Consider the following 14,085-nt stretch of genomic DNA (forward strand, 5'->3'; position numbering starts at 1 on the left):
TAAGCCTGCTCCTTCATAAATCAAGGTAAAAGTGTTCAGGAAGCAGACTATCCACCATAAACCCTCCGATGCACAGGAACCAACAAAAACTATTTCTAACCTCAGTGCATTGGCTCATGAGCATTTTGAGGGCTGAGATCCCAAAGTGCACTGACCCCAGAAGAGAACTACAAGTAAGCGAGGAACTGGGTGAAGTGTCCTGGCACCAGTTGCAGAATGAGATTGGGGATGATCCTGGGAGTATTGTGTGGAAGCCGATATTTTCATTTAGATGATAGTCACCCAGATATTAGGGCCCTCATACAAACATCATTCCAGTACTTGACTTTCTGCCCATTGTTACTGTTTGACCTTTGCTCAATAGTTTAACATACTACTGCTAATCTAAATCGTGTTCATTCTTGCTTTTTAGTTTAATGATGTTTTGTTGTACACAAGTAGAGGCCTGACAGCATCAAATCAATTTAAAGTCCATGGACAGCTCCCACTGTATGGCATGACAGTAAGTACAGCACTCCCATGGGAATTCAGTGGCTCGGGGCTTTAATGGTATATGTAGCGTGTCACTTGTTTGACTCCTACCCCAGGGTGGGGGAGACTGTTACCTCCATCTGGTGGCTGCTTTATGGTTTATTTGAAATGTGTTGGTTGTCTCCATCAAGTTCTCAGGGGGTGCACCACAAAAGCCATCATCATGCTTAGCAGTCTCAGCAGAGGCAAATCTGGGCCTGAATGGCTATTTCAGCCCTAGAGATGCTCTCAAGTTTAAGGTTGAAGTACATTGGCAGCAGGTGATGCAGCTTCTCTTGTGTCTCTACTGCTTAGCAGAGTGATGAGTCACTGCAGTGTGGCCATAAAGAGACTGTCACTACAAACTGAGTAGGACACCAGGTTGATGCACCCACGTGGCTAGTAGCCTAAGATAAAGGGTCAGGGTTGTATTGTGCCTTGCAGGCACTTTCCTTTATTGCAAGAGAAACAGAAATGCAGCTTAACCGCACTGGACTTCGAGGCTGCATGATGCCTCCTGGAGCTCCCCAGCTTGCAAGAGGTATGACTGGTATGTCACTCTTTAGAGCTCACCCTCTCTCTCCTTCAGCCTTGAATGCTGCTAGATTAGCACAGTCCTGTGCTTGTGCTCAGCTCTTGCTTGTGTCCTCCATTTTTAATACCTTTTCCTGTCCAGCAGCCTCACACACCCACACTGGGACAAAGCACAGGTTAGCCATTAATGTATTGTCAGTAGCATCTTGTCGTGTTATATTGGGAAGCTGGCAGAAAAATCCCAAACAACATACTGTAGTTGTTCTTCCTATTATTTTCATCATCACTTTGTTTAGTGTGTTCTTTGTAAAGGTACTGGAGGCCTATGTACAGTACTCTCAGCTGTTAGTCTTTGAGAAATTTTTTTTTTTAATTTCCTCCCCCTTTTTGGGGTTGCATTAATTCCTTAAGCTGCTATTTTTTTCCTCCATTTCCAAGTTTGTGAATCTCTGCTATATTTTCTGTCTCTCCCCTCCCACTGTTCCAATCCATAAAATGTGTACTTCCTACAATCTGTGACTAATGCAATCTTACGGTATGTGAACCTTTGTCTCCTAGATAGAGGAAAGTGAAGAGGAATGGGGGGTTCCTCACTGTCTTACACTACGAGGTCAACATCAGTCCATCATTGTTGCTGCAAGGTAATTCATTGGAAATGCATGTCCGCAAGCCTTTCACACAGTTGTGCAGGAAGCACAGAGCAGATGGATAGAATTTTATTTTAATTTGCTCTTAAAATCATTCTGCACAAAAATGCTTTCTGCTGCATGAGTAATAGGCTTGCTAAAGATGTGAGTAAAACAGAATCATGAATTTGAATATTGTGTGGCAACTCTGTTTGTTTTATCCAAACTAAACTTAGAATCAGAAGAAACAGCCTAGTTAGACAAATGTAGACATGAGAACCTAGATTGGGTACCAAACTCAAATTGTGATTAGCTTTTAAAGTGCCTCTTAGCCCGGCTTAAAGCGAATGAAACCTGGATCTCTGTTCGTAGTACCCGTGCTGAAATGGACAAGTGGACTGAGGACATACAGATGGCGATAGATCTGGCAGAGAAGAGCAGTGGTCCCACCCCTGAATTACTGGCTAGTAGTCCACCTGACAATAGTAAGTAGTGTATGAAGAGGAGCTTTTTACCCAAAAGTCACTAAAATTCAATGATAATGGAGAAGAAAACACGCCTTGAAATACAGTGCTGCTGTATCACATTACCTCAGTGTTATCATAGAATCATAGAATCTCAAGGTTGGAAGGGACCTCAGGAGGTCATCTAGTCCAACCCCCTGCTCAAAGCAGGACCAATCCCCAATTTTTGCCCCAGATCCCTAAATGGCCCCCTCAAGGATTGAACTCTGGGTTTAGCAGGCCAATGCTCAAACCACTGAGCTATCCCTCCCCCCCAAGTTTTGAAATCTGTTATGAAATCTGCTGGCTGAAGGTGCAGTTAGGCTAATACCTTAGAATTAGGTTCAGTTCCAGTTTAATGCTTTTTATTGAAGTTACCACTATTTCTGTTCCTTTTGTTTTAATTCAAATGTATAGCAGTGAAACTTAGCTGCATTAAGATAAGTGACTGTAAAACTGTTCTTGAGCATCGTGACTTCAGGACATGTTGTACAGCAGTGCCGGTCTTAGGGAAGTTCTGTTTCAGAACATTAATACAAGCAGAGTTAGAGCCAAAGTAAAATACCTTAGTGAGTGTTGGATGTGTTAGCCTTTTAAACAAAGTTGCCCCTTTTAAGCTTGTTATTTATAGAAGACTGTTGACTAAAATCTGTTCATGGAATTGTGAAAATTTAAACCTCTTAGCGCATTGGACCTTCATGTTTAATAATTTTTCCAATCATGTATGTTGCAAGAAAGATGCTTTTTCCCTGAATTTCATAGAGTCTCCTGATGAAACTACTGTAGACCAGGAATCAGAGGACGATCTCAGTGCAAGCCGCACCTCACTTGAACGTCAGTCACCACACCGTGGCAACACTACGGTGCACGTCTGCTGGCACAGAAATACCAGCGTTTCAATGATCGACTTTAGTATTGCTGTGGAGGTATCTGCCTCAGAACAATCTGAACTGCAGCTCCAGAGAATGTCTCTTCAGTGACCATCTTCTTTTTACTCTAGACATTGGCCGCCTCTCATTAAATTCAACACCCCTTTATTTGCTTTTTGGAGTTTCAACACAACTACACTAGTGATCCCCTTCTCACAGTCAGATAACAATAGTTTGGCAAAAACGTAAACTTGGATGATTTATTTAGCAATCTCTTAAAATCAATTTGATTCTAATTTCAGAAAAATAACCTGCATTTTTAAATGCTAACTTGATTTTGAAAGTCTTAACTTTCAGATCACACCAAAGAAAACTCCCTTTGAATATTTTTCTTTGCTAATACCTATTGATGACTTACTAGTGCTGAAAGGACATTGTCTCTGGCCTCTGCAGCCTTGTTTCTTGGTTTTCTATACTAACTTACTTTCTTTACTTTAGCCATCTTTCTCTAGGACCTTAATATGCTCACGGCTTATTTTTCTCTGCCTTATTTTTTATTTGCACTTTCCACATCACAGAAAAAACAATGTGATTTTATTTTGATCACAGTTAAACCAATTTCATACAAAATGTTAGGAATCGTGGGAATACTAACTAGAAAGGCCTCAGGTCTTCAAAATATTACACTTAATTACTTTTGTAGAATAGCTGAAATCTAAAAAAGTTCTTTTTCGAGTTTTAAATGTATTTTAAGAAGTTCGTGAGTAATTGAAAGAGGATGTAAGAAATTTTGTTTATGGGTTCTGCTTAGTTGTTCCCTCATAACTCTCACTCCAAAACAGAGCAGAGAATGTAAGTTAGATAGGAAAGTAAAGACCAGAGGGAGTACTAAATGCTATTATCTACCTACAGACCTCTTGGAAATTACGTTGATGCTCAAAGAAAACAGGGAAAACTTAATAGATTGTAAATTGGTTTAGCTTCTTGAAGGCAACACTAGAACACCCTTTTCATTGGAAAATGCCTCTAGCTTGCTCTACCTTTGGTGAACTATGGGCCAAGGACTATGCATACACTTTAACTGCAGTGTTTTCTTAAGCCATACTCTTCAATTTACAAGAATAGAGTTACAGCTAATGTAAAAACTTTCAAAAACTAAATGGGGCTAATGTTCACAATATTCATTTCTAGCTGTATTTTGAAACAGAAGGGCTGAAATGCCAGACATTTGACTTGGTACTATTGCGCTTGTACTAGAAAACCTCCCCAGGAGGTAACTAACCCATCTACCTACCAAAAAAAAAAAAAAGAAGAAGAAGAAGAAAATTCACAAGAGCTTGATTTTGAGCCCAGGCTTGTTTTCCTAGGATATCAGTATAGTATGTACTAACTAGATGATCTATCAGGCAGTACACAGCATGCAGCTGAGTGTGGGGCAAGCCAAGACACCTAATGTTTAACACTTGCATGGTAACTTCCATGCATTTGTTAATATCACATTAGTGTATAAATGTGGCCATTTCTCAAAGCCAATTTAATAACATTTTATTTTATTTTTCTTAACAATTTTAATGATAAAATATTTAGTTATGTTTTGAGGGCTAACTCACCACTGTACTACTTTTTCCTTCCCACGCTTAAAAAGTTACTAGCAAACAATGGAGACTAAACAATCTAGAGGCACATGTCATCGTGTATACATACATCTTCAGTTGCACAGCTGTTCCCATCCTTGGCAGGTTACCATTCATGCTCACATCACTCAGTGGATGGCTTTCACTTAAGCATTATCGTTTATTCTCTTTCTGTTTCTCCCTCCTTTCTGTCTTTCTTGTGGTAGAAGATCCTCTAACTGTCAGTGACTGTTCTTCCCTACCTGCTGGACTGATCAGTGATCAGCGGCCTGTTTCCATTTCATATGTCTGCTGGTACCGAATGCAAAGCCTGTCCTTTTATGATATCATCCAGAGTAATGAGGTAACAAAAAAATTAAGGAATACAATTGTGTGTAATTTAGGTCAAACACACCGCAATGCAATTTTAAAACTGAAAAGAGAGAGGCGAGGAGGATTTAAAACAAGGTTTTAAAAAGAAATTAAATGTAAACCCAGTGCAGGAAAGGGGGTGGGGGAATGTCAAGAATACTTTAACATCATTCCTGGTAAAATGTGTTTTACCTGCTGATTGTTTTTTCCGCTAGTAGCCGTTAATCGGGGCTAGTAGAATTAAATAGTCATTGCTGCAAATTCAGGGGTTAATTGACAGTATTATGTAGTGAGGACTGTGCAATACTTAACATTATACAGCTGTACAACTGTGGGCACAGTGTTGTTGAATAGCAGATTGACGCTTATTTTGCAGGCAGAGAATTGCTCAGCTGGTCCACTAGTACCACATCTGCATTGTAAGGGTATTGCACAATCAGCTCCCAGGCTGCTAAGTCCTTCCTGGGTGCTGTAGTAGCTTTGTTCTATGTTTAAAAAGAGCAGGTAGCAGTACAGCATGCAGAAGCCACAGAGCTGTGGAAGAGAGCACTGATGGTACACGTATCTGTGGAGAATGGATGGACAGAAATAACAGGACAAAAGATAGACAGAAAAACATGGCAGTAGAAACGCTGCCTCTTGTTAATTATAAAAAGGAAGCAGTATCTGAAAGAACCACCATTCAGGCACTGTGAAGTGGAGGAGGACTATGGGAGGCTGAGTCACCTAAGCAAAGGACATGGGATCACATTAAAAAGAAGACCAAGGAAATTTGTTCAATTTTTCATTATTAAAAAATCTAATTACTTCTAGTACCATTTAGGGCCCAGGGAGAGAATGGAACATGCAGGCTGGATGAGGTGTGGTACATTAGGCTCCTAAAAACAAACTGACAAAGGCCAAGAATTTTTTTTTAAAGTTATAGTAGTTTAAGACCTGTGCAAAAGAGGTAAAATATGATTTAAAATTTAATTGGTTTTGGTTATATTTCATAGCTTACGTTTAGCTAGTTTAAGAAAAATTTAAATAGCTATTAATAACTGTACATACGGGGCTTAATGCATTAGTGAAGAAAACTGCCCACTAACTGGCCTCTAAAAGAATACTAACTAGTGCACTAGTTTATAAGTAATTAAAAACTTAATTGAAATTATCATATTAAGCTATCACATCCAACAAAAGGGTTTCTGCATCTAACAAGGTAACAGCAGATCATTTTTCGTACAAAAAATGATAGACAAGCCTCATTTAAAGAATGAGAGGGATTTCTGATTCTGAAAGTTTAATACCAAGTTTAATGACCAATAGGAATAATATATTAATTTAAATAGAAAAGTAAACATTCTTTACATGAGGTTTGGCTACTTTCCATCATTGTTTATGATTTGGTTGTGTGTGTCTATTTTACTACTTTCTTCCATTTCAGAATCAGCTCTCTGGAAACCTGTTAAGAAAATTCAAGAACAGCAATGGGTGGCAGAAGCTCTGGGTGGTATTCACCAACTTTTGTATGTTCTTCTACAAATCGCACCAGGTAAACAAATTGCACAGGTTTGAAAGGCTTATGTGTTTTAGAGTATAAATACCAATATAAGAATTTAGCAAAAATTCTGTTCTGCAGCAACAGGAAGGAAAAAACTGACATTGGTCAGGAGCATTATAGGCAGGGCTGGTAGCATTGCCTATTATTAAAGTTGCCTGACTATATTATTAGTATATAGTTTATTGTACTCTCCCCACTCATTTGACAAGTTGAGGAAAAATGATGTTAGATATTACTACTCATGGTTTAGTGTATGGCCTTCTCATGACACTTCTGCGAACACACATGGATACAGTTTCATAGGTATATGTCCTTGTGGTTTACAGGCAAATTAAAAAGTTACAGGTCCCAATCCCAAGAAGCTTAAAATCTAAATTGTACATAGCAATGAATGCCAATTAACTAAGGTAAGGGGGTTAGACATAGGCATCTAAGGAAGAGAACAAGTATCAGGGGGTAGCCGTGTTAGTCTGTATCCACAAAAACAACAAGGAGTCCGGAGGCACCTTAAAGACTAACGGATTTATTTGAGCATAAGCTTTCGTGAGTAAAAACGCCCTCCTTGTTGTTTTTTTAGGGAAGAGAACAGAAACCAATCATGAAATAAAACTGTTACTTACCTTACAATAACTGGTTCTTCAAGATGTTTTGTCTACATGGATCCCACTCTAGGTATGCACATGCCCCAGGCGCACAAAAGGTGACTTTTGGCCAGCAGTGTCTGTTAGGGTTGCCCGATCACCGTGCATGTCCTCATGCTCCTCATCTGAAGGTATAAAGGGGCAAAGCAGCCCCAACTATCATTCAGTTCCTTCACCAATACAAAATCCCCAACGCCAAAGGACTCCACTTTAGTGGGGGAGGAGGACAGATTGTGGGATCCCAGTAGACAAAACATCTTGAAGTACACATTTACTGTAAGGAAAGTAACCACTTTTTTTGAGTATTTGTCCACACAGATCCCATACTAGGTGAACAGCAAGCAATGGGCTCTGCAAGGTGATGGGTACCGGAGTCCTATTTAAATAAGGACTGTAAGACTGGCCTGCATCTGATTTAGAGGCCGATTCTAGAGAATAATGGCTTGTAAAGGTATGTATGGAGCTCCAGCTTCCCACCTGATGGCAACATCTAGTCATGAGATGGGCTTTGTGTATCCAATCCTCTAGATTCCCCAAGGAAGTCTAATCAACCATGGAGGATCTTCCCTTCAAGGAAATTAACCTGTTCAGCGAGACAGCAGGTGAATTATTACATACCCTCAAAGGCTCAAGAGCAATGTGTGCTGTCTGGGTATTTGTACCATGGAGAAAATATCCTAAGACTGTCTTGCCATCAACAATGCTCTCCTCCTCAACCTTTCTACCATCTGAAGGCTTATGACCCCTTTCTAGAAAGCATGAAAGACTATAGCACAGCACCATATAACATCAGACAGATGGGTACTGGCAATCATGGCCACTGGACACACAATAGAGTTCCTGCCAATTCCCACTCCCAAGCCCCCTTTTCAGGGACTCCTCTCATGAGAGTTTACTCAGGCAGCTATAGTGTTGGTACCACACCAGCACAGTGAAAAGGGTTTTATTCAAGATATTTCCTTATCCCCAAGAAGAAAGGAGGCTGGAGGCCTACACTAGATTTCAGACAGCTGAATATCTTCATCCACCTTCTGAGATTCCAAATGATCACCCTGGCCTCTGTAATCCCCTCACTGGACAAAGAGCTATTTAAACTAAAGGACAATGTTGATGCAAGAACAAATGGGTATAAACTTTAGATCTGTGTATCAACACACAACAGAGACAGCATAAACAAGGAGATTCCCATCCCAAAGGAGATCATGCCTTCATTAGATTGGCGCAAACAACTGGATTAGATATGCACAGGACTTCCATTCTCTGCATCTCTTCCTTTGAAGATTCTGATCATGGATGCTTCCATGCAGAGATGGGGAGCAAACCAGGATCTACTGGAAAACTGTGGAAAGTGATCACTTCTTGTTATCCCTTCATATCAATGTGCTGGAAATCCAAAATATTTAACTGGCATGCAGAGCATTCTTACCTCTCTTTTGGGGGCTTGCCATGTAAGTGCTTACAGACAATACTATGCAAATGCATTACCTCGACAGGCAAGGATGTTACCCAGAGTTTTGCTGAACCCAAAACTCTTGGTAACTTTACTCTTTGTGAGGCAGTGGCAGGAAATAAATAAATGGGGACACAGCCATGTGGCCGATAGGTCATACAAGCAGGCAAACAAAAGTTCTTTCACTCAAACCGCCTACTTTAGTCTCCAGCACTTACACACATTCTGCTTAGGAATTTATCATGGAAAGTACGTCAAGCTGTTCTCAATAAAGAATGTTATAAACAGGTGCAACACCAGACAGAGAGATTGAATTAGTCCAAACAGAAGTGGCCTACTGAAATGTCAAGGACTGGGGTGAGATCATACTTGGTAAACAAGAAAATGTGGAAACAAGGTTACCTACGTCAGGTTTGGCCTTACAGAAATGGATTTAATTGATGGACAAAATAATGAGGGGATGGGCTTTTCCATTCATCACGCCCCTTTTGGCATCTTAAAGATAGATACTTTGTGGGGAGAAGGGCAGAAAGAGCAGATGGAGGCTACTGAAGCAAGCTTCACCATCATGGCTGCCACCCCTGCCATTTCTTGGGCCCCCACGCTTTTCTCATGTTGATCCTGAGAGATGTCCTGACCAGATCAGGCCAGGGAGAGGGATCCAGATGACATCACCAGTTCCAGCTGTATCTCAACACCATCTAGGATGAAACAGAATTGGACTCAGCAGCAGCAAGAACTCATCTCAGCTTTCTTCTTCTTTTACTCAAAAGGACATCTTTGATAGCATGTGGGAGAGACTGTCAATTAAGGGAGATTTTCCTTCTAAAACTCCCTCCAGCAAAAAGGGATTTTTGTTGCTTTACGTTTCAAATGTTTTAACTGTTCCTTCTTTTCTGTATCTTTAATAAACTGTTAAAAGATTTTTTTTAATGGTGTATTTGCTACGGTACTAAGCAGCATACCAAACCCTGCACCTTATTTAACACTGTTCAATGTTGGACAGTGGCTGGGTTATATGAACACCTTTGACCCACCTAAATTCAGTCCATACATTAATTAATAAATGCAAGCTTTGGCAGAGTGGTACTCAAGTCAATATTTCAGTAAGACTCTTCTTTCTTACCTCCAAGCAAGGATACTGCTTGCTAGTAACCAAAAGTGGAATCAGTGTGGAAACCATTTGAATTCTAGTTTTTCAAAATGTTGTATATACAGATTCCATGACCTGCTCTCTGGCTCTGCTACTTGCCATTCTGAAACTCTGGATTTTTACTACTAAAGGAATTGAGAGATAGTTGAGACCATCCTGCCCCTTAAATGCTCAGTTACAGGGGGTTGTGATGGCTCCCAGAGCATGTCCCCAGTTGACACTATTTAATCTTGTGCACCAAGTGTAGCAGCTGTGTGGACAGCACAAGAAGAATCAGTTAGTATAGTGCAGTGACTCAGAACCAAGGTAAATTTCCTAAAGCAATTTAAGCTTTATGCTAAAAAACTATTAACTGCACCAGGAACAATAAGAAATCTCTGTAGCCACGGGGTAGCAAAGGAGTGAGGAAGTTCCATCTGGAAATGAGAGGTGATTAGGGATGTTCTACCCTTTATGCCCTTGGGACTCCAGGTGATTAGGGATGTTCTACCCTTTATGCCCTTGGGACTCCAGGACATGAGGGGCACATGTGTGGCCCTTAAAGCCAAAGAACTCTTATCTAGTGTATAAGCTCTTAGAGTGGACTCCATGTAGCCAAATACTCAAAGAAGAAATGCTTGTTACAGCCTGTAGTTACCTTTGCAGGTGACAGTTCAATAGGATTTTTACAGCTAGAAAGTAGCTTTTAAAGGATGCAAGGAAGATCGATGATGGGTGCTCTCTTTAGAAACAGCTACAGCACCCTATGCTAAACACCTTTTTGTTGGGATGAGGCTATTTGAGCATAATAAACCTTTTGCAGAAAAATAAAAATCACAGCTTTACAAAATGCATAGGGCCCTCTCATTTAAGATGGGTTGCATGTAGCAAGAATAGGGGGATTAGGTTTAGCACTGTAAGCTAGTGAGTGAATGTTAATTTTGATATTACACAGTATAGATTTGTTCTCATGAAATACAGCATCAATTAAAGCCACATCTGTGCAACATGACCTGTTGATCAAACAAATATTTTTCTATATAAGTGTGGGAAATATTTAAATGTGTTTCTATATTTGAAGTTTTGCGACCCAAAGTGCACTAGATGTCACAGCATTTTTCATCTTTTGTTTCTAGGACAATCATCCTTTAGCCAGCCTTCCTCTCCTGGGGTATTCACTTACCATTCCTTCTGAATCTGAGAACATTCACAAAGATTATGTTTTCAAGTTACATTTCAAATCCCATGTGTACTACTTCCGGGCTGAAAGTGAATACACATTTGAAAGGTATGTCAGTTTTCTGCTAAGTGGTGAGTTTGTGCCAGGTCATTCCAATGATGTTAGGTCAAATGCAAGCAAAGTGAACTGTTGGAAGAGTCAATACAGCCAACTCATTCATCATAGTTAGAAAATTATACTACTTTATCAAATTGAATATGCTGTTGCAAAGTAAGGTACCAGGAGACAGCAAATGGGGGCTAGTTCTCTGAGCTGCCATATGTTTTTTGAGCAAAAGCTCTTATTCACCAAACTGTGTTATATACCAGAAATAAAAGTAAAGTTAGTTCACTTAAAAACTATCTGGCTGAATGTGCAGCACCAACACAGGCAGAGTAATGTGCATCAGTACATTTTGTTTATGGAGTATAAAACAGATGAGAAAACAGGTGTCCACCTAGCTAGCATTCAGTACTTGTGCAATATATATGTAACTAAGCTGCCTTCACCCCAGATGTCTCTCTTACTTTATACTTAGTTTGTAAATGCTTTGGGGCAGGGATCATTTTGTTATTGTTTGTACAGTGGGGTTCTGGTCCATGACTCCTAGGTGCTATGATAATACAAATAATGTTAGTTGCTTCACTTGCTATACCCATCTGTCTCTGTGTATATGTTACACAGTTTTGCACACCCCACAATTCCAAATCACCAGAAGAGAGACAGGGTGTAAATAGGCCAGAAAACTGGTACTAACCCCAACTCTCCACTGAATTTGCTTTCACCAAGAATAAACTTGTTTCGGCTAAAGCAAAGATGTTATGTGTAAAATGATGATAAAGTTTGGAAGTGCCTCATTTAAAGTATTATATTGTTAATATGAATTTTTATGCCTGTTGGGCTGAACATGTTACCGTGTTAGAACAATTTAAGGGATTTTTTGTAATACCTGAGAATTATACCAACTGAAGTCAAATATCAACCAAACATCTAGTTTTTTTCTATAGAAAGTACCTTTTCCCTAGAATACTGCTTCAAATTAACCTGACTCAATTGGTGATGGGACTCTTACAAGAACTGTCCTACCTTCATTTCAGAAGGAGAGCATGCGTTGAAACCAGTTCACTACTGTAAATTGCGAAGAGCATCCTGTGACCCCTGACAATAAGAATGTGCAGTGTAATGGACAGTATAGTGTAGTTTAACAGCGTATGTTTTCAGAAAGCCTTCCTTGGCTATTTACCTCATTTTATCTTCCCCCCACAGATGGATGGAAGTGATCCGAAGTGCCACCAGTTCTGCCTCACGCACCCGTGTTCTAAGTCATAAAGAGTCTCATGTGTATTGATGGCTAAACACGCACCAAGCTGACCATTCTAGCAGTTGCTGCTTTTCTAGAAGACATTTGAATATATTTTTTTCCTTAAAATTTAGTACAACTGTTTAAAAACAAAAACAGCATCACAAGTGGTTTTGCAGCAACTTTGATTGCCTCAGCAAAGCTGTGTAAGTCTTTCACACCTTCCAAATAGTTAACCATCATCCTGATGGCAGCAATTAGTTTCATGTCCTGTATTTTTTGTCATTGTGTCTGCTGTTTTTTAGCTTGTGCCAGTATTAAAATATTGTCCTTATTCGAGTGCCAAATGCCAAAAGACATTTCCTTGCCTCAAAGATTGCACCTGAAAAACAGTACAAACTAATTTGTAACTTCACAATCTCTTTTCATAAACTTTTTTTAACATGAATATCTGTAGACTGCTGGATTTTTAAATGTAGTATGGATTTTCACAGTATACAATATAAAGATACACAGTAAGCAGTCTAACAGCAGTGAGGTAATTTTCAGATTTAATTTTTCAGTCTTTCTACATACTATTCAAGGAATTACTAATTTTCTATCTTGAACAGTTTACAGATCACCAATCCCATTTCATTTTGGGGTTACATATTCATATAGTATAAATGAACTATAGGATTTATCTTGCCTTTTTCTGGGTGCAAGTTGACCAAAATTGTGCGTCTGTTAGTTTTGAACAGGGAATACTACTTGCAAGATTAATAGTTTTAAAAATTATCAGTGCAATATTATTTGGGCTATTAATGTACTGTGAATGGTGTGTACAAGGAGAAATTAAAGGCTACTGTGGTGTTTTGCTGTTTGTTTTACAAACTTGACAAAACCTGTATGCTGCAAGAACCACACCTACTTGTGACTGAGTAAATTGAAGTGGTTTTGGTAATTAAAGTGGACTCAAACACTATAAACTGATGGTACTACTTTTCCAAGCTTTCATGATACCTGCATCTGAGTGCAACTGTGTTTCATTTTTAACAGAAGATCTGTAGTGATCTACAAACTTTTTTGAAGCTCTAGTCCCTCTAGAGCGGTACTAATAGCTCAACAGATTATTACTTTGTTAATATATAGATAGTGAAAGCTATACACATCAGCTGAGATATTTACTCCATTTGGCATAATTATCTATATATTTTATCTAACAGCATGTTTGGATCATCCATTGGTCCAATCAGAATTTCAAGAATTTGTTAGTGATCAGTCAATTTTCTTTGTTGTTTATATTAGAAACACAGGTTCAACCTACTAAACACACAGCTCTGTCCCAGTTAAGGGCTCCTTTCGGGGAACACTGCATGAAGCCAGAAGGGCTTGGATAAATATGGGAACCACAAAGAAAGGAGTTGGGGATTATTCTACCACAATTTTTTTTTATTGTGTAGCTACTGGATTTGTTAATCACTTGTCCTTACACTATGTATAAAATGGTTAAGTATTGCTCACAACAAAAGGGAATAAAATACCTCACAACACAATCAAGCATACTGCAATTTCAAGGCAAAACTTTGTCATTTGTCTTTTTTTCCCTAAAAACGTCAGTGAATTTTTAGTGCTCCCAAGAAGTACCAAATTGCTTCAGGTTAATGCTGAAAAGTTATTTAGATTTAATTTGTACACCTATGCCAACATTTTCAAAAATAAGAGACTTACATTCTAAATCCTTATTATATACATGGCTGGGTCCTCTTGAAAATCCCACCCAAGTAACTACTA

At 39.2% G+C, this 14,085-nt stretch overlaps 1 protein-coding gene across 9 annotated transcripts in view; it reads left to right on the plus strand.

Moving 5' to 3' along the window:
* Nucleotides 1-13,864, plus strand: part of FARP1 (FERM, ARH/RhoGEF and pleckstrin domain protein 1) — a 329,042-nt gene extending 315,178 nt beyond the window's left edge. For all 9 annotated transcript variants that reach the window (XM_037896136.2, XM_037896146.2, XM_043534898.1 and 6 more), the window contains 7 exons: nucleotides 413-502; nucleotides 1,603-1,685; nucleotides 2,043-2,155; nucleotides 2,936-3,099; nucleotides 6,454-6,561; nucleotides 10,930-11,081; nucleotides 12,279-13,864. In XM_037896136.2, coding sequence (XP_037752064.1) covers nucleotides 413-502; nucleotides 1,603-1,685; nucleotides 2,043-2,155; nucleotides 2,936-3,099; nucleotides 6,454-6,561; nucleotides 10,930-11,081; nucleotides 12,279-12,360 — 792 coding nt within the window. In that variant the 3' untranslated portion in view covers nucleotides 12,361-13,864. The remainder of the gene's footprint in view (nucleotides 1-412; nucleotides 503-1,602; nucleotides 1,686-2,042; nucleotides 2,156-2,935; nucleotides 3,100-6,453; nucleotides 6,562-10,929; nucleotides 11,082-12,278) is intronic.
* Nucleotides 13,865-14,085: the final 221 nt, after the last annotated feature.

This window comes from Chelonia mydas, chromosome 1 (genome assembly GCF_015237465.2).
Source record: "Chelonia mydas isolate rCheMyd1 chromosome 1, rCheMyd1.pri.v2, whole genome shotgun sequence".
In the NCBI taxonomy this organism is placed as follows: Eukaryota; Metazoa; Chordata; order Testudines; family Cheloniidae; genus Chelonia; species Chelonia mydas.